The sequence below is a fragment of the Rattus norvegicus genome, chromosome 9 (genome assembly GCF_021556685.1).
Source record: "Rattus norvegicus strain SHRSP/BbbUtx chromosome 9, alternate assembly SHRSP_T2T, whole genome shotgun sequence".
NCBI lineage: Eukaryota > Metazoa > Chordata > Mammalia > Rodentia > Muridae > Rattus > Rattus norvegicus.
In genome coordinates, this window is record NC_141542.1 from 76,281,753 (window position 1) to 76,306,845 (window position 25,093).

At 38.6% G+C, this 25,093-nt stretch overlaps 1 protein-coding gene and 5 non-coding genes across 7 annotated transcripts; all 6 read left to right on the forward strand.

The window, feature by feature from the left end:
• Nucleotides 1-11: 11 nt before the first annotated feature.
• On the forward strand, nucleotides 12-24,150 carry Nop58 (NOP58 ribonucleoprotein). 2 transcript variants are annotated; one of them, XM_087567485.1, is made up of 16 exons: nucleotides 12-256; nucleotides 3,601-3,677; nucleotides 5,706-5,758; nucleotides 5,963-6,078; nucleotides 9,875-9,996; nucleotides 11,708-11,844; nucleotides 13,391-13,455; nucleotides 15,096-15,230; nucleotides 16,299-16,444; nucleotides 16,884-17,010; nucleotides 18,044-18,207; nucleotides 19,059-19,193; nucleotides 19,420-19,481; nucleotides 21,450-21,583; nucleotides 23,057-23,208; nucleotides 23,910-24,150. In XM_087567485.1, the coding sequence occupies exons 5-16, from the start codon at nucleotides 9,889-9,891 to the stop codon at nucleotides 23,958-23,960; spliced, it is 1,416 nt and encodes a 471-aa protein (XP_087423611.1). In that variant the 5' UTR covers nucleotides 12-256; nucleotides 3,601-3,677; nucleotides 5,706-5,758; nucleotides 5,963-6,078; nucleotides 9,875-9,888; the 3' UTR covers nucleotides 23,961-24,150.
• LOC120094899 (small nucleolar RNA SNORA48) lies at nucleotides 3,359-3,503 on the forward strand. The gene has a single exon (XR_015630031.1). It is a non-coding gene; the product is annotated as a small nucleolar RNA SNORA48 (small nucleolar RNA).
• Snord70 (small nucleolar RNA, C/D box 70) lies at nucleotides 5,089-5,175 on the forward strand. Its single transcript, XR_015630029.1, has one exon. It is a non-coding gene; the product is annotated as a small nucleolar RNA SNORD70 (small nucleolar RNA).
• Nucleotides 5,860-5,943, forward strand: Snord70b (small nucleolar RNA, C/D box 70B). Its single transcript, XR_015630030.1, has one exon. It is a non-coding gene; the product is annotated as a small nucleolar RNA SNORD70 (small nucleolar RNA).
• Snord11b (small nucleolar RNA, C/D box 11B) lies at nucleotides 16,502-16,581 on the forward strand. Its single transcript, XR_015630057.1, has one exon. It is a non-coding gene; the product is annotated as a small nucleolar RNA SNORD11B (small nucleolar RNA).
• Nucleotides 17,049-17,132, forward strand: Snord11 (small nucleolar RNA, C/D box 11). Its single transcript, XR_015630052.1, has one exon. It is a non-coding gene; the product is annotated as a small nucleolar RNA SNORD11 (small nucleolar RNA).
• Nucleotides 24,151-25,093: the final 943 nt, after the last annotated feature.

Sequence of the window (25,093 nt, forward strand, 5' to 3'; positions counted from 1 at the left end):
AGAATCCTTGGAGGAGACTTTCGTATTTGCTGCTCCATGCGGAGAGGTGTGGAACGTCTAGGCAACGTGGTCTCCCCGCCCGCGGGTAGGCAAAGGCGTTTGCGCTTCCCAGCGTCTGAGGCCTAGGGAGCCTTCAGTAGCCGAAAGTTAGTCTTTTGCAGTGGAGTAAGGGCTCGCGGTTAGCCGCGTAGCGCCCGGATCTGGCCTCACCATGTTGGTCCTATTTGAAACGTCCGTTGGCTACGCCATCTTTAAGGTAGGTGAGATGGAATTGTTGAGCCAAAAGGCTTATGTGGGACAGACAGCTATCCATGTTAAGATTTAAGGAGAGACGGAATAACGGAACACATTTGAGTGTCTTTCAAGTTCCCAGATCCGAAAGGATGTGAAAAATCAAGAGCCGGTTTTTCAAGTGAACACGTGGCTTCTCCGACTTTAGGGCGCCCTCCTCTGCTTTAGAGATTTGCTCAGTTTAAAAAATGGGTAGGACCCTTTTTTACAAGTAATAATAAAACGTTCATTTAATAAAAATATTTACGGTGTTGGGGATAGAACCTAAGTGTACATGTTAGACCAGCGTCCTGTCACACAGCTACATCCCTAATTCAAGATCAGTAATTTTTTTATATTCTTTAACATTTACTACTTTATGTATGAGTATAGCTGTCTTCAGACACACCAGAAGAGGGCATCAGATCCCATTACAGATTGTGAGCCACCATGTGGTTGATGGGGATTGAATTCGGGACCTCTGGAAGAGCAGTCAGTGTTCTTAACCACTGAGCCATCTCTCCAGCCCCAGTTATTTATTTTGTGTTTTTCTAGACCGGGTTTCTCTGCTGCTCGAGTTGCCCTGGAATTCCCTCTGTCCCAAATGCTGTAATTAAAGGTGTGCATCGTCATCCACGGGCTTTTATTTTTCAGGGAGGGTCTCGCTGTGTAGGATTGGCTGGCCCCTAACATTCCATTTATATTTAAGTAGATTAAAGCTGGCTTCCACGATCAGGGTCCTTTCAGGCATGTTTGGAAGGTTTTGAGTACTGACTGGTGTAATTTGTTTTATCGAAACATTATTTTACTGTGTGATAACAGGAAGGAACAAGAGAAAGTTATGCTGTGGTTTAATTTAGACAATATGAATGTTAGGACTCAGGACAAATGGCTGAGGTGCCTATTAACGGCAAATCTGACTGGCCGCCAGTCTCCCTGTATATTCTTCAGCCCAGTAACTGGGCTAGAACCCTTCCCAGCTTAACTGATTTCTATATAACCCAGCCATTTTGTCCACAACTGTCTCTTGGTCGTCAGATTTGGTCTTGGTCTTTCTGTTCCTCTCTTGTCCCTGCTCAGCCTGGACCATTCTAGATGCCTCTGGCTGTATTCTTTCCCTCATATTTGCAATGAAACCTCTTCCCATACCTAGAAGTGTCATGTCCTTTTTGTTTGTTTTTTGTTTTTAAATTCAATGAGATTGCTTGAATGGAAATTTGGGCTGCTAGCAACAGGATTGATGGGTTTTTGTTTAAGTGAGACAGTTGGGGACATGTTCACGATTTCCAGTTTGGACTATGTGAGGCTTATCCTGATGTGATTGTATAAACCAGGGAGTTCATAATTGCAAACATGCAGAGAAATCTAGGTGGCTGCTATTAAACTTTAGTGTCCCTTGTTTAAATAGGGAAAGGTTTTGGTGGTTTTTTATTTTCTTTATTTTATGTGCTTTGGTGTTTTTCCTGCATGTGTGTCTGTGAAGTCAGTTAGTGGAGTTACAGACAATTGTGAACTGCCATGTGGATTTGCACCCAGGTGTCTGGAAGAGCAGTGGATGCTTTTAGCCACTGAGCCATTTCTCATTGTAAGAAATAGCTTACAACTTTATTATCATGGAAACCGTTGAACAATGGCAGACTACTGAGATGTGGAAACAATGAGGTAGAGTGAGTGTCCATGTGCTGAGCATTCTATTATTTACTTATTAGGATACTCCAGTGTTCCATGGTTTTTGTGATAAATGTGCTGTGTGTTGTTACTTTATTGGAGGGTTGAGTATTGAAATTTTCAGTTTATAATTACTTGGTATTTATATTACTGGAGGCATATTCTAGATCTAGTGCTAGTGATTGCAGTTTGTGAGAAGGGAATTGCGTACTGCGCAAGGTGAATATTTTATGTGAGTCCCAACAATACTAGTTGCTGCCTTTTTCCATGATCTTTCAAAATGATAGAATATGAATTAGATTTTGAGAGAAAGCCCTGTTGGCACAGACTAATGCCCGTACTAATGAATTATAATTCCTGGAAGTGAAGACAGACCTATGGAAGTGATTTAATGAGATTTTGTCATAAAATAAAAGGAAAACAGGGTTAGGGATATAGTAAAAATACTTGCCTGGCACTTGTGGCCCTTGGTTCAATTTCTAGACATTCCAATACCTTCAGTTGTATTGGCTACAGATTTTTTTCATGCTTGGGTCAGGCAGTGAGTGTTCTAATTACTGCTTAGAAACGATATATGGTGGCATGATTGGGTACAGCCAAAGTTTTCTTTGCTCTACAGGTTTTGTAAATAATTTGGATAACTATTAATCACCATGATTTTATTGCGCTTTCTTTCTGCTTTAACTTTAGTTTTAAGAATGATGACAATTTGGGGCTGAAGAGATCCCTTAGTGGCTAAGAGTACTTGTTCTTCAGAGGACTTAGCTTTCCGGCACCCAACTACATGGTGGCTCACAATTATTTGTACCTCCAGTTCTAGGGGACAGTCTTGACCTCCAACAGCAGGCATAAGAGAATGGGACAAAAATCTCCCAAATGTGACAATTCTGTTAATCCTTTTGTTATCTTCTAATATTTTCTTTAGCTAGAAGAAAATGTGAACTCTTCAAGAGTCATTCTCTACTATTTACTTGGCAGTTGATGAGCAATGACTATAGTTAGTCTCTGAACAATTAGAAATTGAGACTTAGGCTGGAGATGTCGCTCAGGGGTTAAGAGCGCTGAGTGCTCTTCCAGAAGTCCTGAGTTCAGTTCCTAGCAACTACATGGTGGCTCACAACCAGCTGCAACAGAGATCCAATACCCAGTTCTGATGTGCCTGAAGACAGCTGTAGTATACTCATATAAATAAAATAAATTAATCTTTAAAATCAGATTGAGAATTTTGTATGATAGGATAACTTCTATATTTTGCTCTACTCAAGGGATGAGCCTATATTCTTAAAATGTTATATACAAAATACAATTTGGAGCACTTATGACTTATGCTCTGTAAGAAAACTAGCTAATTTCAATAAGAGAAACATTTTTCTCCCCATATTTTATGTTAATAGTTGTTTGAGTTGAAAAATATAGTTGTCGCCCCCTGGCAATGGGCAAAGAGACACCAGATTTGTGGTGTTGTTCTTACATCAGTCAGGGGCAAAGCAGATGGCCGTCCTTTGTTCATCCTAGCTTGATGCCTGGCTCGGTGGCCAAAGCTATTTCATGCCTAGGGCACATGAAGGAAGGAAGGAAGGAAGGAAGGAAGGAAGGAAGGAAGGAAGGAAGAAATAGTTGTATATGTCTAAACTGCCTTTGAAGAAAACTGGTTTATTGCAGGTTCTGAATGAGAAGAAACTTCAAGAGGTTGATAGTTTGTGGAAAGAATTTGAAACTCCAGAGAAAGCAAATAAAATGTAAGTAATCTTGAAGTAAGAATTTAGGGGTACAGTGGTTTGTGGGGGCCTCTTAATTTGTTTGCTATTTTCAGCTTCTTGGGGTTTTGGAAATCTATTTTATGAACAGTGTTAGTATGAATCTAGTTAGGGCAAGATTTTGTTTTCTGTGGGAGTAAGACAGGGTGTAATCTTTGCTGTCCTGGAACTAGTGCTGTAGATTAGACTGACCATAGACTCCTTTGCCTCTGGGATTAAAGGTGTGCCCCACCACCCAGTAATTGAGGCTCTTTTATTTGGAACATAGTCCATCACAGCTAATTTGTATTATAGAGTACAGTGGACAATAACCCAAGGTTAATATTTTATGGGATATTTGAGGACCCACTATATCGTAAATTAAATGTTGTAAACTTCTTTTTTAAAGCAGGAATTATATGAAGCATGGGGAGTTATAGTTTCGTGGATTGATAATTCAAAGACTTTCTGAATACTCAGTGTATTTATCTTCCATGACTTTTATTCCTGTCTAGCTCTTGGGGGTAAAAAACTAGGTTGTAAATTCTAGGTTTTAAATTAAGCCATGTTTCCTCAATCAAGATTTTGAGAAGAAAGTAAAACAATGGTAACTAGGTTGAGGGGAGTGGTAGTAGGCTTTCCTCAGAGCAAAGTCAGGGTCAGCATTTAACCATTCTGAATCATCTTGCAAAATAACCCCCCAGGTGTATGTAGTCCTGAGAAGAAACTCTGATCCTATTGTTTACTCCAAATAGAGGGGTCATCTATGGATGTCCATATTTGGTCATAAGTCTGCTACTGCTAGTAAACACACAAAAGAGTAAAGAATAGTTGACTTAAAGAAAGGGCAAAGGGGGGGCTGGGGATTTAGCTCAGTGGTAGAGCGCTTACCTAGGAAGCACAAGGCCCTGGGTTCGGTCCCCAGCTCCGAAAAAAAGAACCAAAAAAAAAAAAAAAAAAAAAAAGAAAGAAAGGGCAAAGGGGACTATAAATATGGAGTCATCATTTGTGGTGTTCCAGCTGTAATACCATTGTTGAATGAGTTGAGTATATTAGGTCTCAGTGATTTGGAGAGATGTTCGTGATACACTGAGGAAAGTCTTGCACTGTAATAATTGGCTTAATATAATTCCATTTGCACCTTTTTGCATCCTTGAATATTTAGATAAGTTCTGAGAGATTTAAATGGAGTATAATAATACAAACAGAATGGGAATAGGATAGGACAGAAAAAAAGATAAAATCAGTACTTTTTCTAGCCTTCTGGGGTGGGGAGGAAGACTATCAGGATTTATCTTTCTAGGTAAGAAAAATTTACTGTGACTACTACTGTTTTAGGGAATATAGAAGGCTTGATTTCCCCCCCCTCCCCCCCCGGTTTAAAGGGTTATATGCTTTGCTGGGTTAATCTTTATTCATTGTTGTCAATGATGTATACCTTTTGGAACTGAATTTAAGTGATTTAACAGAAATTCGTCACTACCACTGAGACAACAATGAACTAACTGATACATACATCTCTGTGTACAGAAAGCAGTATCATAAGCTGTAAACTATGTTGCTGATACCGAAAAACAAAAGCAGGTCTGACAACAAGCTATTTTTTCACACTTCTACCTGGAGGGTGATTGGTTGGTTGGTGCTGAGGATAGAGGCCCTGGTCCTTGCTTTACCATTGAACCAAATTTCCAACTTTTGTGTTTGGTTTTTGAGACAGGATCTTTTTATAGACAAGACTGACCTTGAGTTCACAGAGATCCTCCTGCCTCTGCCTCCCAAATGCTGGGGTATTAGACCTCACCCTTGGTCTTTTATTTTTATATTAATAAGTAGGAACACAGGTTAAGTACCTGAACTTGTGATCCTCTTGGGTTGGCCTCTGAAGAACTGCAATTATAGACAGGTGTCCTACATCTAGCAAGTTGGTTTTACTATTAGTGTATGCTGTGGAAACATCTAGTTTCTGTTTTCTGGCTATGTAGTTTTGCAGAATCATTTCTTTCAATAACATTTGTTCTCTTCTAATTTTAGAGTAAAGCTAAAACATTTTGAGAAATTTCAGGATACAGCAGAAGCATTAGCAGGTAAATAAGAATTTACAGTAAGAGAAGTTTTTTTTATTTAAAAATTTAGCATTTCGTTTTTCTTATTAAAAGGTTGTCTTCAGTTGCCTGAGTTAATCTTCCTCAATGTTGTCAATGATGCATCTTACTGGAACTGAGTTTCAGTGATCTAACCCATTCGTCACTACCACTGAGACAACATTGAGTTAGCTTTTTTCACCATAGGGTTGGTTTCCCCCATGTGATGAGAGATGACAAGTGGTTAAGTTGATCTCCCTGTGGAAACCAATAGCCTAATGCTGAAGCACAATTCAGTAAAAGCTGTTCTACAAGGGACCAAGGTAATGTGGTCATGTACCCAGCTCTAATAATTTTACTAATTCAAGGTTTAAAGTTGAGACTAGCCACTAGAAATAAAACAATTGGTAATAAAGCTCACCAGAGTATATCAATATTAAAAATTAAAAAGGAAATAGTTTTTTTAAATACATGTATGTGTACCAAAGGGCATGAAAGTTTATATAAGGAAACTTTTTTGTACATTTGTTTTAATTTAAAGGAAGGGGTAATTTAGAGCCCTCAAATTTGGATCATGTCGTGGGAACAGCCATGTTCTCTGTCTTTAATCCCTCAGTTATTTGTTATGATTTGAGAATGAAGGACTATAAAAATGGTTTAAAATTAGACAAGACGGTTGGAGAGATGACTTAGTGGTTAAGAGCACTGACTGTTCTTCCAGAGGTCCTGAGTTCAATTCCCAGCAACCACATGGTGGCTCACAACCATCTGTAATGGGGTCTGATGCCCTCTTCTGATGTGTCTGAGGACAGCAACAGTGTACTCATATACATAAAATAAAAAAGTAAATATTTTTTAAAAAACTAGACAAGAATTTACAGGTCTAAACATTTAATCATACAAGGGAAAAATACTGGTTTTGGTGGGGATATTGAGATTCCATCTATTATGCTAGAATATTAATGGGTTACCTATAATAGGAAGATAGGTTAAGGGAGGACCATCAGTGAAGCTCATTCTATGTATATAGAGACTAGGCATGGTTTTGACCCGAGCACTGTAGAGGTGGTCTCACCTCTTGGGTTTGAGGTCAGCTAGGATACATAATGTAACCATGCCTCACAGACTAGCTTTATTTTAAATTTTATGTTGTGTGTTGTGGAGTTTTGCATGCAGGCACTCACATAGGGCAGGGGCATTGGATCCCCTGCAGCTACATGTGGTTGTGAGCTGCCCAACATAGGTGCTAGGAACCAAACCGAGGTGTGCTAGATGAGTGATACCTACTTTAGATACCACCCCCACCCCCATATCCTTTTTTATCAGCCCATCAGTAGCTAGAGTCTCCTGCATCTGTAAAGTACAATATCCTGGTGATGGATGCTATCCTTAAGATTTTCTTCTCTCTGTCTCTCTCTCTCTCTCTCTCTCTCTCTCTCTCTCTCTCTCTCTCTCTCTCACACACACACACACACACACACACACACACACACACATACATCAGGGAGTGGGGGGGGTCTGCTTAGTGGAGGTCCAAGGACAACTTTGAAGGGTCAGGCTTCCCACATGATTCGGGAATTGAACTCTAGCCTCCAATCCTGTTTGAGACAGGGTCTTTCTTTATAGCCCTGTCTGGCCTCAGACTTTGGGATACTCCTGTGTCAACCTCCTGTCTACTAGGATATGCTACCACCATACTCCACCCACTCTATTAAGACCCATTCACCATAGTTTAAATTAATCTCTCACAGGGTTTCTTTGTGTAGCCCTGGCTGTCCTGGAACTCTGTAGACCAGGCTGTCATCAATCTTAGCTGCCTGTCTCTGCCTCCCAACCGCTGGGAATAATGGTATGGCCAAACACAAAAGCAAGTTTCTTTACTACTATCTAATGAACTGATCACAGTTTTTGAAACGGTCCTATAAAAGAATATTACCTCTGTTATAAGTGATAAAACATAGGCTTATAATCATTTTTGGAAGTAAGGGAACTATATCAAGAATCAGAAATCTCTATAATGAATGTCTTAGTTTTTATCAGATGGAACTTTTTTTTCTGGTAATTAAGGTATATTGTCTCTTGCAAATTAGTTTGTTTTGGGGGGAGAGGAGAGTAGCTAAGATGACCCTGCAACTGAGGATGACCTTGAATTTATAGTGATCTTAGGCACTCCACTAACTGATCAGTATCCCATATGCTATAAGGCAGTTCATGCAGGGACACATGCCATGACACATGGGCAGGAGTCAAGACAATTTTGTGAAGCCACTTTTCTCCATTTACCTTTACATGGATTCCAGGGACTGGATTTGGTTACTCAGTTTCGTTTGGTTGATTGAATGGCAAGCATTTTACCTATGGAACTAGCTCCTGGTCCTATAAGGCAGAACCAAAACTGAGTAACTGTAGGTTAATTACACTTTGTATAATTAATGTTCTCTGTTGGGAGCTCATATAAGACATTTCTTTGAACATTTTATTTAACTGGAAGGGTACAATCATGCCAGAACAGCTAATGAGAGTGCTCTGTTCTCTTTACCGCATAGGTCTTGGGGTCAAATTTGGGTTCAGCTTGGTGGCAGAAGCCTTGGCCCATTAAGCTATCATGCTAGCCCTGGTTTTGTTTTTTTCTTTTTTCTTTTTTTCGGAACTGAAGACCGAACCCAGGGCCTTGCAATTGCTAGGCAAGCGCTCTACCATTGAGCTAAATCCCCAACCCCGCTAGCCCTGTTTTTGCTTGAATTTACTTTTTAAAAATTTATTGATTCATTTACTGTATGTAAATAGGTGTGTCTGCACATATATCTGTCCACCAAAAAAGGGGCATCAGATCTTGTGGAACTGCAGTTTTAGATGGTTGTGAGCTGCAGTGTGGTGCTGAGACTTGAATCCAGAACCTCTGAGGAGTAGTCTGGTTCAGCCCCTGAAGTTATTTTATGAGCAAGGTTTTTGAAGTGATAAGTATTGTTTGAAGAAAAATGGTGATCTAGAATAGAATCTAGAGTTATATAGTGTAGAGATTTTTTTAAGATTTATTCACTTATCTTATGTATATGAGTACACTGTTGCTGTCTGCAGACACACCAGAAGAGGGCATCAGATCCTATTACAGATGGTCATGAGCCACCATGTGGTTGCTGGGAATTAAACCCAGGAAGGACCCCTTGAAGAGCAGTCAATGCTCTTAACCGCTGAGCCATCTCTCTAGCCCTAGTGTAGAGATTTTATACTTAGAAGAAATACATTTAAGGGAAGGACTTTTGTGTGATAGGTTAAAATTAAAATTGGGTGATAAAGAGAATTACAAACTAGAGATGGACTGGAGAGACTGACTGCTCTTCCAAAGGACCCAGGTTCAATTCCCAGCACACACATGGCAGCTCACAGGTGTTTATCTCATGCTGTTTTATGGCCTCTACAGGCACTACACATACACTTGACGCATAGATATACATCCGTCTAGGCAAACACCTATACACGTAAAGCAACAAAAATTTAAACTTAAACTAGGAAAATGAAATTCAATTTTAATTTTAAAGTGCTGCACTGTGTGTGTGTGTGTGTGTGTGTGTGTGTGTGTGTGTGTGTGTGTGTGTGTTGCTAAGGATTAGGCCCAAGGCCGTGCTCAACAGACAATTTATCCCCAATCCAAAGACTAAAACACTGTAAGGAAAGGATAAAGGAAGTCTCTTTATAAAGCTATTAGGAATCAATGTCCACAATATTAGAAGGCAAAGGGAAATAGACAGGGTTTTACAAAGCACATCCATAAATACCAGGCATGCTGGTGCACAATGCTTGCTTAAGCACTTGGAAAAACTAAAGACAGCAGGCTCACAAGTCCAGCCGGGGGTGTAGAGTAGTGGCCTGTAAAAAGAAGTTAAATCCTAACCATCTTATTTACTTCAGGGTAGGATCTCACTTTGTACACCTAGCTGGCCTTAACTCTGGTTCTGCTTCTTCCTGCCTCCAAGTGCTGGGATAATCACTGTGCATCATCATGCCTGGCACTTAGGATTTGGTTTTATAAAACATTTACACGAGTCATTTTTTTCTTGGCTTTAAAATTTAAATCAGAACTCTCAGTTATAACTCTGATTTTTCTGTTTTTCTGCAAAGCGTTCACAGCTCTGATGGAAGGCAAGATCAATAAGCAGCTGAAAAAAGTTTTGAAGAAAATAGTCAAAGAAGCCCATGAACCTCTGGCTGTAGCTGATGCTAAGCTAGGAGGGGTCATAAAGGTAAAGTCGGGCTGAGGATGTGACTTAAAGGACAAGTTATGATCTTCCATGACTTAGAGCTGCATGGCCCACCCTTTGTAGTATTTGTCATCTGTTCTCCTAATTTTTCTTTAGGCAGCATAATCTCTACTAGAAGTTGCCAAAACAAGCATTCCCTGTACACTGTAGAAATCAAAGACAAAAATAACATAAGCTTTGGGTTCGGTCCCCAGCTCCGAAAAAAAAGAAAAAAGAAAAAAAAATAACATAAGCTCTAACCCGGCTACTCATGCCACCTATTCACATTTTTTATGATGAATCTCCCATAATTTAATTTTTTCCTCTTGAGTAAAAGTGTGTTCATTTGAATTTTTTTTTTTTTTTTTTTTTTTTTTTGGTTCTTTTTTTCGGAGCTGGGGACCGAACCCAGGGCCTTGCGCTTCCTAGGTAAGCGCTCTACCACTGAGCTAAATCCCCAGCCCCTCGTTTGAAGTTTTTAGTATCAGGCATAAAAGTACAAGAGGAGAAAACATTAAATAAAGTACGGTGGTGCATACCTATAATTACTTGTGTGTGGTGTTATAAAATATTGGTCTATAAGAAGGGATTAACAAATACATGTGAAGTGGACAGGGAAAATGCTACAATTGAAACAGTTTTGTTTTTTAAAACACATTCTTTCTTACAACATGGAATTTGTATGCCACAAAATGTAGAGTCAATAAGATACTCATTACATGTGTTTATACTGTTTATTAGTACTCTTGGGGAGGTGTGTTTAAGGGACGCACTTATCCATCGGGAAAAGACTGAAACTTTTCCCTGTTTCTTTTGATTAAAATACTGTGAGTATATAAATACTTTGTAATTTTTAAGCTAAGTAAATGGCTAGAGTAATGGGTCAGTGTTTAACGTGCTTAGTGCACTTTTGCAGATGACTGGACTTCAGATCCCATTACCACATTACACAACTCTGTACTACCCATCACTCAGTTACAGGGGATTTGATACTGTGTGGCCTTTGAAGGCACCTGCACAAAAACTCACATGGGGTGAGGCTGGAGAGATGGCTCAGTGGCTAAGAGCATTAACTGTTCTTCTGATGTCCTGGGTTCAATTCCCAGCAGCCACATGGTAGCTCACAACCATCTGTAATGGGATCTGTTGCCCTCTGAAAATCAAAAAAGCAGTGGTTCACTTAACCCAAGCAAGGAAAGAAAAAAAAACCTCGTTTAATAATGTTTTGCGGGCTGGAGAGATGGCTCAGTGGTTAAGAGCACCAACTGTTCTTCCCGAGGTCCTGAGTTCAAATCCCAGCAACCACATGGTGGCTCACAACCATCTGTAATGACATCTGATGCCCTTGTCTGGTGTGTCTAAAGGCAGCTACAGTGTACTCATATATAATAAATAAAATTAAATTAAAAAAATAATGTTTTGCATCTTGGGAATCATACAGCCTAGCTGGAAGGGTAATTGGAAGGTTTTCATATTTAATTTCCATCAGCATTTTTAGATAGTAGAAACAAACACCATGTACATTTGAGAAAAGTATCTATAATATATAATATCCTTAGATCAATACTGTTTTAAAATACCAGAAATATCAGGATCCAATGAGATAGTTCCTGGAGCTAAGGTAGAATTGTTACTGTGTGTTTGAGGTGAACCTGTGAATTCACGTTAGTGAATTCTTAAAAGACACTATCTGAAAACACGAATGTTTTTATAGGAAAAATTGAATCTCAGCTGTATCCATAGTCCTGTTGTTAATGAACTTATGAGAGGAATACGATCACAAATGGATGGCTTGATTCCTGGGGTAGAACCACGGGAGATGGCAGCCATGTGTCTTGGACTAGCCCACAGGTAAGTATAGAAAAATTAAGTGTGCTTACTTATATACATACACATATTTATGTACATCTATGGTAAAAATGTATAAGTATTAATGTGAAGGAGATGTTGTCCTCCTCAAAAAAACTTGCTCAGTGTCAAAAAGCTGATTTAGTTGTGGAACCATGATATAAATCCACTTGTATTTACTCTCATGACTTTGCTTTGGTTTGAGAAAGAACTTTGCTTTGTACATATATATGTACATGGTTTGTGTTTATAAGGCCAAAAGAGGTTTTCAAATGTCCTATCATTCTTGCTATTCCTTTGAGGCAGAATCTCCCCTGGAACCTGGGACATAGGTTTCCTGGGCTAGACTAGAAACCCGCACACCTCTTGGTCCTGTCCGATGCACGGTTGCTGACTTGTTAGGTGGGTGCTGGGATTTGACTTCCACTGCTCGTGAATGTATTGCAAGTGAACGAAACTCAGTGTTCATAGTATGCTGTGATTGCCTAAGTAGTATTCTAACAATTGTCAGTGGTGGAACACCTTGAATCCCAGCATTCTGAGTTCCTTCCCAGACAGTCAGAGTACACAGAGAAACCCTGTTTTGGTTGGAAAGGGTTTTGAATATATTACTTAAAAATAGCACAACACTAAAAAACCAACCGTTTCTTTCTGATGGAAATCAGAGATACTGAAAGTGTTCTGCAATGTAAAGGAAACCCCTGTGGTATGCAATCGTAAGGCAGCAGTCAATATGACTTTCTCTATCCTAACTCAACATAACAAATTAATTCATACAGAAATCTAGGCTATATTGGTATAGGTGTATTCATCCTCTCTGTGTGGCAAATTCAAAGCTAGCTATGCTAAGCTATATTAAAGCCCTTCTAAATAGGGATATAAATAAAACAACCTATTAAAAGTATCACTAGGGGTTGGGGATTTAGCTCAGTGGTAGAGTGCTTGCCTAGCAAACGCAAGGCCCTGGGTTCGGTCCCCAGCTCCGAAAAAAAAAAAAGAAAAAGACAAAAAAAGTATCACTAGATGCACACCATCACAAAATGGTTTTGTGCAGCATGTTCATATCTAGCAGATTTTTCCCCCTTACAAAAGCTAAAGATAGGAATAGAGATTTAGAACTATAAAACTTTTCAAGATGAATTGAGTACACTGTCAAGATTAGTACATTGAGCTTATGAAATGGACATAACCCTGGTACCAAAACCTGTGGCAGGAAAATAGTGGGATCAAAGGCCAGCCTAAGTTGTATAGTGAACCTCCATCTTGAAAGACCGAGGGCTTTAGGAAATAACTCAGTTTATAAGTTATTTGGCAGTCCACCAGAACTCAGGTAAAGATCTTGGGCTTCCTGAGGGTTAGGGAGAGGCAGGTCCCTGGAGCTCAGCTGCTAGGCAGCCTAACCTTCTCTGCAAGGTTCCGTCCAGTGAATTTCAAAAGACAAGGTAGATCTCTAGCCTACACTTAGCCACTCAAATGAACACACAAATGGGGAGGTCGATTAAAGTACTTCGTACAAATTCATCTAATTTATTTCTCTTCATTTCTCTAGCCTATCTCGATACAGATTGAAATTCAGTGCTGATAAAGTAGACACAATGATCGTTCAGGCAATTTGTAAGTACATGGCAGTCTGATCTGTTTAGTTCTTTTTTTCCCCTAACTTGTTGCTATTGCTGTCTGTTGAGAAAGACGAACTAAAACTTCAAAATATAGATAATTCAGAAAGCAGAATAGAAAAAAAATCTAAGCTTTGATTTTATTCTTTTGATAAGGAATGATGTTAATAATACATACTGATTCATCTCATTGTCCCTAAGTGTTAAAACTGCAACAGGGATATTTACAGTTTTGGTTTTTGCCTGACCTTTTTGGAATTTTTAAAGTATTTATTATATATAAGTACATTGTAACTGTCTTCAGACACACCAAAAGAGAGCATCAGATCTCATTACGGATGGTTGTGAGCCACCATGTGTTGCTGGGAGCAGTCTGTGCTCTTAACCACTGAGCCATCTCTCCAGCCTTTGGGTTTTCAATAAATTGAAAATTTTTAAGAAATATCAAAGTTGAGGCATTGGGGTTGGGGATTTAGCTCAGTGGTAGAGCGCTTACCTAGCAAGCACAAGGCCCTGGGTTCCGTCCCCAGCTCCGGGGGAAAAAAAAACAAACAAAGTTGAGGCATTTGCTAGTACTAAAAATTGCTTTGACTAAAAATTCTATTACTTAATGTGTATCCAAAGAATTAAAATCATAGACTTAAGTTCTTTGTGTTACCATAACAGTTCATAACAGTATTATTTACACTCTTTTTTTTTTTTTTTTGTTCTTTTTTTCGGAGCTGGGGACCGAACCCAGGGCCTTGCGCTTCCTAGGTAAGCGCTCTACCACTGAGCTAAATCCCCAGCCCCAACAGCATACACTCATTTTTAACCATCCATGAATGAACAAAATGTAAACATAAATATATGTACACAGTAAGAGATCATTTGACCTTTAAAAGAAATAACAATGCATGTCACAGTGTGGAAGGTTTCACCTGTGAAAAAAACCAAACAATACACGGAGATGGCTGTTCGAAATAAGCAGATTTAATGCCCAGACCACGTGGATCACACGCATTGCACAGGAACTTTTTCTGGTTTTTTGTTTTGTTTTGTTTTTTTAAAGAAGCAAGCCAAACACAAGACAAATTGCTCATCATTTCACTCATGAGACACACATACAGACATATTCTTGGGAATTGCAGGAGAACAATATGAGTTAATTTATCACCATTACATATACTTGTGTATATCACAGAGTTGGTGTGTCAGCTTTTGGAAGTCTCATTCCCTTGTTCAGTCCTATGGATCTTGGTGATTGGACTCAGTTATTAAGTTTGGCAGCAAGTGACATCAGTCCCTGGGCAGTGCATTGTGTTAGTGTTGTTGGTTGTTGGGCTGTCTGCTTGCTTGGTTGGTTGGTTTGCTTGGAAACCTACTTGGAAGTCCTACTGAGTAGCTGTAACTGGGCTGGAGTTCAGTGTAAATCAGACTAGCCTTGAACTGTACCGTCTACCTCTAGACTAGGGTAGGAGAACTTTAGTGCTTTTTAAAGGGTATAAGATATTCTGAAGAGATGGTAGTAATGGTTATATGGCATAAATGTAGTTTATGCAAATAAAATTTTACTTAAATGTAGTTTTACTTAAAGGCAATTTGTTATATGTGTTAACTATCAGTCTCACTCAGTTCTGTTTTCATTTCATTTTACAGCCTTGTTAGATGACTTGGATAAAGAACTAAACAACTACATTATGCGGTGTAGGGAATGGTATGGCTGGCATTTTCCTGAGTTAGGGAAAATTATTTCAGATAATTTGACATACTGCAAGTGTTTACAGAAAGTTGGTGAGTTGATTGTTACTGAAAGAAATAAATTTGGTATAACTCAGTAAGAATTGTATTGGGGACTTAAGATTACTGGAGTTTATTAAAAGTTACAAATGAAGCTATTTACTATCTATTTCTAAAAACAATTTGAACATTTACTTTGTTCCGTTATGGTTTTTGAAACAGTTTTCTCTGTGCAACCTTGTCTGTACTAGAACTCACTCTGTAGACAAAACTGACCTCAAATGCAGGTCTGCTTACCTCTGCCTCCAGGATGCTGGTGTTAAAGGTGTGCACCACCATTGCCCGGATCAGGGGATCTTTTTTGGTTTTTGTTTTTGTAATTTTAATAAACATGGCTTCTTTCAAATGTCTAACTTTGCAAATAACAGATAAAATAGCTCCAAATGAATCTAGCTGACAGGTTTGTTATCTAATCAGATAACAAAGATTACTGTTTATCACCAATATATAAAAATGTTGCTGTTATTTGCCCATACTCTGGGAATACTGAGTATGGACCTGGCTGGTATTTACTAAAGCTTGTTCAAGTTTGGCTTTAAAAAAAAAAAAGATTACGGTTGTGCATTGGCTTAGATTCTAAAAGTTGGATACATAAGAAATTCAAGGCAAATGAGGTTTGCTCTCCTAAAGGCGGGTTAAACCGAGTACAGGGTAGGGCAGCAGGGTTAATATTAAGTGATGTCAACGTGCATTCTTAACTTTGGCTGTGAGGTCCGGCAAAGTTCCATTCTCCTGAACTGTAAGAGCCTCAGGGGGCAGTCCCAGCACTTCCAGAGGCAGAAGTAGGAGGGACCCTGAGTTCACCAGCCTAGTCTATAGAGAGAGTTCCTGGACAACCAGGGCTAAACAAATAAATGCTGTCTCAGAGAGAGAGAGAAAGAGAATATTGCATCTTTGATTGAGATTATCCTTGATCCTATTCTCAGTTGTTACCTTTTCTAATATGCTCTGTCAAATTTTTACCTAAATGTTCTTGAAGAAAGTTTATTGCTAAATCAAGCCTTTTCATAAGGAAAGATACTACTAGGGAATGATTCTGCTTCATCTACAAACATTCCATAGGAGACAGGAAGAACTATGCATCTGCCACTCTTTCTGAATTCCTGTCAGAGGAAGTAGAAGCTGAAGTGAAAGCAGCTGCAGAGATCTCTATGGGAACAGAGGTTTCTGAAGAAGATATTTGCAACATTCTACATCTGTGTACTCAGGTACATTACACCCACGGCGGTTATAGTTGAGGTCTTTCTAAGTCTTTAATGATTTCCAGGTGGCAATGATGATAATTTTACTCATTCACCTGACAATATCTGAAGGTGTTCAGTCACTACCTCATCTGATGCCATCTTTTTTGTGCATATTTAGGTAAATATGGTGAGAAATATGATAAGTGAAGCCATGTTATGAACACAATTTTTTGTTTAGTTTTTGCTTTTATGAGACAGGTCTGCATCTTATTGTTATCAGGTTCCCAGGCTAGCCTCTAACTCCCATACTCATAGTCTCAACCCAGTCCTGTACTATTGAACTGTCAGTGAGTTGCCTGTGCATTTCCATTTGTGAATATTGAGGGCTAATATTTTAAAAATGAATTAATTACATAATTTTCATAATGTGTTTGTGATTTCCTTATTTTATCCCTTATTTTAGGTCATTGAAATTTCTGAATATAGAACTCAGCTGTATGAATATCTGCAAAACCGAATGATGGCCATTGCACCCAATGTTACAGTCATGGTTGGGGAGTTGGTTGGAGCGCGGCTTATTGCTCATGCAGGTGAAGGTTTACTATGATTTGTAAAGCCTGGAGACCATGTGTTCAATGATGATTTCTGATGCCTTGCCTGAGTTCATTTTGAATAATGAGGGCAGCTTCAGTCACTACCTCTTCTGAGACACTGTGGTCCTTGGTCAAAAGGATAAAGTTAGTTCACATTACCATGTTTGAGTCTTAAGCTCAGTCCTCAGGATCAAAAAGAATTCATTAGACCGAGTTTTGAATGAATTTTTTAAATAACAGTATTAACTGGACACAGTGCTATGCTCTGCAGTTCTGTTTTTTTTTTTTTTTTTTTTAAGGTTTATTCATTTTATTATATATAAGTACACTGTAGCTGTCTTCAGATACACCAGAAGAGGGCATTGGATCTCTTTACAGATGGTTGTGAGCCACCATGTGGTTGCTGGGAATTGAACTCAGGACCTCTGGAAGAGCAGTCGGGTGCTCTTAACCGCTGAGCCATCTCTCCAGCCCTCTGCAGTTCTTTTTAAGGTGAAAGAATTATTTCAGCACTGTCAGACAAGTATTCCAGGTACCCTTTGCTATAAGGTCATGCTACTGTAGGCTGTTTTATTACCTTCACCCAGTCTCAGTCCATAGGTGACCTTAGAAGCAGTAGAAATGCGTAGACTAGCTGGAATTTGTTTGTTCCATTGGTGTTTAATATGTTTCTAACTGTATTCCATGCAGCAAATCCAGCAGAGTACTTAGTGTGCACCTAGATACATTTCTTCATTCACCTGTAAAGGGTGAAATAAATAATTCCGACTCTATACTACTGATAAGAGCTCATGCATCTACAGCAATGACTGACGTGCTTGATTTTCAGTGTCTCTATTAGAGGATGATCAGATTGCTAATTAATGTCCATATCACTATTGTAAGTGTGAGTGTACAGTCTCAGTTCTCCAGCTCATAGCTTTTCTTGCAGTAGGAATAACAGGAAGCATTGGGGTTTTCAGCGAAATTGAATCCTGAGTATACCCGGGAGTACATTTTTGTAAGCTTTTTTTCTTTTCTTATTTTTTAGGTTCTCTTTTGAATTTGGCCAAGCATGCAGCTTCTACAGTTCAGATTCTGGGAGCAGAAAAGGCACTTTTCAGGGCCCTCAAATCTAGACGAGACACACCTAAATATGGGCTTATTTATCATGCTTCTCTTGTAGGCCAGACGAGTCCCAAACACAAAGGAAAGGTGAGTTATAATCTCTCCATTTTTTTTTTCTTTTTAACTTTCCAAGATGCTGCGTTTTGGTTGTTTGCCTGTACATACATAGCTATATTTGTATACTCCGGGTAAGGCTGGAAGAGGGCATCAATTCCCTTGGTACTGGGGATTTAGTGGTTGTTGCCTGCCATGTCTATAGTAGACTGCATGCAGGTTCTCAGTAAGACCAGTAAATGCTGTTAATATCTAAATCTTCTCTCCAGCCCATGAAGTTTAATTTTTTTTTTGTCACTCATTTTCTCCTGCTGTAATTACTGTAAACAATAAGACTTTAGTTTATTTTTGTTAAGAGGCATTTTTATATGTTACAAGATATGGCACGAAACCAGACTGCTGCTAGATAGTGCATATACAATGTACTAAACATTTTCTAAAAGCCAGATTTAGTGGTCTATTTTTTCATATTTTTGTGTTTTATACTTACCTAATTGAATAGGATTAAACTGAAATTTTGTGAAATTCTCAGTCACTAACAGTAATAAAGTTGTAAGTTTTGCTTATGAAGAGGCTTATCTTTTCCCCTGTCATCTGAAAGAGACTCAGTGTGAGGCATCAAACACGATCAGTATCAGCTACAGCACCAGCCTGTGTCCCAGCCCTGAAGAATCTTATGTATGTGCACAAGATAAGAGGGAACGTGTAGTTGTCTTGGTTCTGAGTAAAGGGAAGGAAGGGGCAGAGAAAAAGACTGAATTCCACTTTTCATTAATAGGCATAGAATAAATGGTAATGGGATTTCCTACAATTTTCTCATGAATAAGGATTGCTCCATTTCTTGAAAAGAAGCATTGCTGCCTCTCGTTTTTATGCTTTGTTAGATTTCACGAATGCTGGCGGCCAAAACTGTGTTGGCTATCAGATACGACGCCTTTGGTGAAGATTCCAGCTCTGCAATGGGAGCTGAGAACAGAGCCAAATTAGAGGCCAGATTGAGGATTTTGGAGGACAGAGGGGTAAGAACCACACACTTGTCTGTGGCAGATGGCTAGCCGCTTGTCAAAACTTGATGAGCTATAAATATTTCATGTTACACAGCATTTCTTCAGCTGATGTGCTAATGGTATTTGTCATTGAGACATGTTTATTCAAATTAGCAAAAACATCGTCACATACTACAGCATGCTATAGCCACTAGAAGATGGTTGTAGGTTTTGATGTAATTTTCACTTTTCCTTTTAGATAAGAAAAATAAGTGGAACGGGAAAGGCATTAGCAAAAGCAGAAAAGTATGAACACAAAAGGTAAAGTCGTTTAAGAATGAAGAATTGGTTTTGTTAATTTAAATGTTTTGACAGCTTTATTTTTTAATTGTAAACTTAAGACAGCAATGTGGACTAACCGTTACAAAAATTGGCAAGGGGCTAGAGAGATGTATCAGCAATTAAAAGCATTTGTTAAGGTCATTTTTCAGAGGACCCAAGTTTTTGTTCCCAGTACCCATGTGGTTGCTCACAACCAGACACACGTGTACATATATGTGCATACATACATGCAGACAAAATGCTCATTTTTCTTTCTTTTTTTTTTAATCCGACAAGGGTGCTGGAGCAATGGCTCAGTAGTTCAGAGAACATACTATTCTTGCAGAGGACCTGGGTTTGATCTCAAGAACCCACCTGGCAGCTCTCAAATGTCAGACACACAGGAAATCAAGTCTTTAAAAATGGCAAATAAAAAAATCATATTTAGGGCTGGGGATTTAGCTCAGTGGTAGAGCGCTTACCTAGGAAGCACAAGGCCCTGGGTTCGGTCCCCAGCTCCGAGAAAGAAAAAAAAAAGAACCAAAAAAAAAATCATATTTAGCGTGTCAGTATTTTGAGAAATGTGGGGTTGTAAAATGGCCAAGTCAAGGGGACAGGCAAGATATTTTGTGTGTCAGCAATTCTTTAGATCTTGTGAGCAATTTCCGGGAACATCTTAATTATAGTCACCACCATGTTGTCTGTATATACCCATTTCTTACATAATTTTTCCTTGCCATTTAGTTTTCCACATTTCAGTTCTTGTTTTTGTTTTTATCACAGACATTTTTTGCATGTATTTGTATGTGTTGGGGTGGTTGTGTGTTGTGGGCAAGCCAAAGCCCTCATAGATCAAGGACAATGTTATGAGCTGGTTTGCCTTCCAGCATGTATGTAGTCTCTGGGGCTGAAATAAGGTTGGGCTTAGCATGCAGCATTTTTATTCTTGTTGTTCTGCTGCTGGTTCTTCATAAACATGGATTTATTTAGTCATTTCACCTCCTCTGTAGTGTGCCATTTGTTTAAAAGCTTATTTAGAATGAAAGTTTTTCTAAAACCTCCCGACGGACTTAAAAATCAATAGTCCATAATAAAGAGTATTGAGACCTTGTGTGTTTTAGGCAAAGTGGGATTTGTGAGTTTCGATGACTGAAATGGAGTTGTTCGTTTTTATAGTGAACAGTGTGTATCAAGTTCCTTCAGCATAGGCTTGGGAAATGGAGGCAGTACAGCTAGAAATTGATAGTGTTCATATTTGCTGCCTCGATGGTAACTTGCACCCTGATTTGTTTTGTTGTTTTGTTTTTTAAAGTAAAGGGAAGATACTGTTATATTACTATGCTTTTATATGGCCTGGAATTCAGTTTCTGGGGTTTAGGCATATGCTAACATCCTTAGCTAGTTATGTGTGAATTTCAATGAAATCATAGGGTATATATATGGATAGAGCAATGCTTAATGACATCATTATAAGTACATAAAGTCCATTCAGTTGTGTTTTTCTGTGTGGCTCTTTACTATTAGATAGTTAGTATTTGTAGCTTATGAAGTTAAACTGTACCATCTCAGCTCTGCTGACAGGATATTTCAGATTCCTGCACCTGAATAAACTAAAAACCTCAGCCTTGAGATTTAGTTTACTTTCTAGGGATCTGTGTCCTTTGTCACTTAGAGCATGTGGTGAAGGTGTGTCTAAATGGGACTATGTAACTAAACCTTAAGTCAGTGCAGTTTGCCTTTCAGTTACTTGGAAGGTGATTCCACTTGATCAGTTCCCTCCTGGTGCTGCTTCCAACAGTGGAGCCTAGAGTCCTCTCTTACCTGTGACTGACCTGAACTACCCTAAAGCTGCTAGGACAGAATAGAATTATGTGCTTTTGCATTATCCAACAGTACTTGCTTTTCTCTTGAATTACTTCAGTTACAGGTGTTTGTAAAGATTTTCCACAATTTATTTGGTTTTTTCAGTGAAGTGAAGACTTACGATCCCTCTGGTGACTCCACACTTCCAACTTGTTCTAAAAAACGCAAAATAGAAGAGGTAGATAAAGAGGATGAAATTACTGAAAAGAAAGCAAAAAAAGCCAAGATTAAAATTAAAGGTTAGTTTGAATTTTCAAAAAGAAAACAAAGAGCATTGCATTTTTATTTATTTTGTTGGGGGTGTACGGGGGAGCGTGACACAGTACAAATTGTGGTAGACACATCATGCGAGTGGGTTCAGGAACTGAGCAGACTCCCGTCCACAGGCTTCTCCACAAATGCCTTTACCTGACATCCTATTTTCCATATAATTTTTTGAATAATAATAATACTCAAATATCTTGATGATTTTTTTTTTAAGACATAGTTTATAAGTATTAGAGAAATGCCTACCATTACATTCATTGAAAACGGATGTTTTAATATGTCTTTATGTTCTTTGGGTAGTTAAGAGAATGTTAAATTAGATATTATAAAGTAAGATAAGTAAATGTGTAGAATTCAGTATATTAACTAAATGTACAAAATCTTTAGAATGGATGCTGAACTATTGTTGAATTGGGTAGCTTTAGGATTGATAAAGCAGGGTTCTCTCTTCATTCTTTGGTTCATAGAACAGAAGAATATATTGCAGACTGCTGTTTATTATCCAAGGACTAAGTCTTTTTCTATCTAGTATTTCAAAACAGGTTCTAGAATGCTGTCCGTGATTAACAATTTCAGCTGTCTATAGCCCTTTGGCTCTCATGTACCTGCAAGGCATCTCCCCAAATACATGCTTCACAAAATTCTTGCATACTCTTGACTTCTTACCACTTTCCTCCATCGTTGACCTTTGTGTTGGCCTTTCCACGGGTAATGCCTTCTTAAATATCTCCCTAACCACTGCTTCATTTTTATCCTTGGTATTTATTCTCTTCTATTGTCTGGTATATTATTTACTTCATGTCTCTCCCATCTCACTGAATAGTTGTAAGGATGACAGCTTTTTGGGTGTGCTGTGCTTTTGCATATGTGGTTCTGGACACTAGAGATGGACATCGGGTGTGGTCTGTCTTAGTTTTGTCCTTGTTTTTTAAAGACAGTATCTCACTGAATTTAGAGCTCTGATTGTCTGGGTTAGTTGACCATCAAGTTACAGGAACACCTTCCCCCCCCCTCCCCTTCCCTCCCTCCCCCTCCCCCCATTATGGGGTTGCAGGCTTACAGCACTATGTCTGATTTCTTCCTTGTGCTGGATAGCCAAGCTTAGGTCCTTATGCTTGTATAGTAGGCACTTTACCTGTTGAGCCATTTCTCTAATTTCGGGATAAAAATTTAAGTCTAATCAAACATTCTTAAGTAGATAAAGATACAGAAATTTTCACCTCTTGACCTTCCAAAACCATTGGGCTATGTAATTGATTTCACCTTTGTTTTAATGCTGACTTTTATTATATGACAGTTGATTGTGGAAAAATTATTTCAGCTTGGTTTAGATTATTTTAAGGTTAATAGTTTTAGACACGGATAAAAACGTTGACTATAATGACAGAAAGAAAAGCATCCTAGGTTTTGAAGGAGGTCTAATACGATCATAATTCTTACACCAGCTGAAGTAGAGGAGGAGATGGAGGAGGCGGAGGAAGAACAGGTAGTAGAAGAGGAGCCGACTGTAAAGAAGAAAAAGAAGAAGGATAAAAAGAAACACATAAAGGAAGAGCCACTTTCCGAGGAGGAGCCATGCACCAGCACAGCAGTTCCTGTATGTGATTTTGGTGTCGTTTTATCTTTTGAGTTTATTTCAGGGTATTTAAAAACAGACGTTAAGCACAGATGTTTATAATAGGTGCTGTATTATTAGTCAGAAATGACCAGGTGTGTGATAGGGAAAATGTAGTAGAAAAACAAAAGTGCATAATGGTATTTTTGTTAGGGAGGCCACTTCTCAATTTTAGTTGTTTTGGGTTTTTTTTTTTGGTTTTTTTTTTTTTTTTTTTTTTTTATGTATTTTAAATGTAGGAGTGTTCTGTCTGCATGTACACCTACATGCCAGAAGAGGGCCCCAGATCTTTATAGATGGTTGTGAGCCACCATGTGGTTGCTGGGAATTGAACTCAGGACCTCTGGAAGAACAGCTCTTAACTGCTGATCTATCTCACAAGCCCTCAAATTTAGTTTCTTACGGTGAAGAGAGTTTACTGTGCTAAGACATGAACCTAACTAAAGCCTTATACGTGCAAGGTAAGTACTGTTACCATGCTCCCAGCTCATGGTTTATTGAAGCTTGCTTTGTTACATTACAGTTGCTCCCAGCTCATGGTTTATTGAAGCTTGCTTTGTTACATTACAGTTTCAGGTTGTTTTGGTACAAAATTCATTTTCTAAGAGTAGATTTTGCACTTAATACGGAAAAAGTTAATAATTATCACTATTTGAAAAAGCATTCTTGTTGGTTATTTTTAGAGTCCAGAGAAAAAGAAGAAAAAGAAAAAAAAGAAAGATGCTGAAGACTAATGTAAAGGAACCGTAATCCTGTCACCTGAACACATCATGCTTAAGATTCAGTTGGGAGCATATCAGACGCTCTAACATAATCAAGGGAGGTTGATTAGCTTTAGCTTTTCAAACCTTTTTGTGTCTTGACATCAACTGTTAACCTTAGAGTCTTTGATACACAAATAAAAATATTTTCTTTGTATTATAAGGCAGTTTTGTGATCTATTTATATTTTAGCAAGAGAATCTTTAACCCCTTCTATGTTTGACTTAGCATTAAATAGGTATCATTATTGTTAAAAAATGAGTTGCCAGTGATTAGAAGTTTCAGAGTTTTAAATGGCTTTTTGGAAGGTGGTGATTAGACAGACCATTTAAGATCTTATGTGTTACCTTGTCTTCTAAAGTGTTAAAACTGAGAACATTCTGCTATCTGCTTCAGAAAAGAAGAAAGTGGTTGTAATTTTTATCATCCACTACTTTTGATGTGTGATTTTAGTGTAGCCAAGAATAACATTGAATTTCTGATACTCCTGTTTTCCTCCCTGGTGACAGGATTACAGACTTGTGTCAGTGATTTTATGAGGTGCTGGAGAGCCGGTCAACAGCTCACTCGTGCTTGACAAGCGCTTTACCAACTAAGCTACATTCCCCAGTCCAAGTTTTCTATTCTTAAAGATTATGATGAAATGTTTTATAGTTTAGACTGCTATGTTTGTGCTGGGGATGGAACCCAGAGCCTTACTTCTTAACTTGGGTCCCTGGTAGGGTGTGTCCTGTATGTCTCTTGTTTTTCTTACATGTTGTATGTGTACAGTAATTGCATGCCTTTGTCCTGGAGGTCAAAAGAGTCTGTTGGATAACCTGGAGCTGGAATTATAGGTGGTTGTGAGCCAGTATATCACCCGAGGTCCACTGTAATAAAATCAACCAATGCTGATTGTGAAACTAAAATGACTTTCTCTAAAATTAATACAAGATAATTAATAATTTACATAAAATATCTAATAGAAACATTAGCTTTTCTTTCCTACTAGGGTCCACGGTTTAAGCGGATTTGGTCATAATTGTTTTCCTCGAACAGGATCTCACAATGTAGAGGTATCTGGCTATTCTGGAACTCAGAGATCCCCCTGCCTCTGCCTCCAAGTG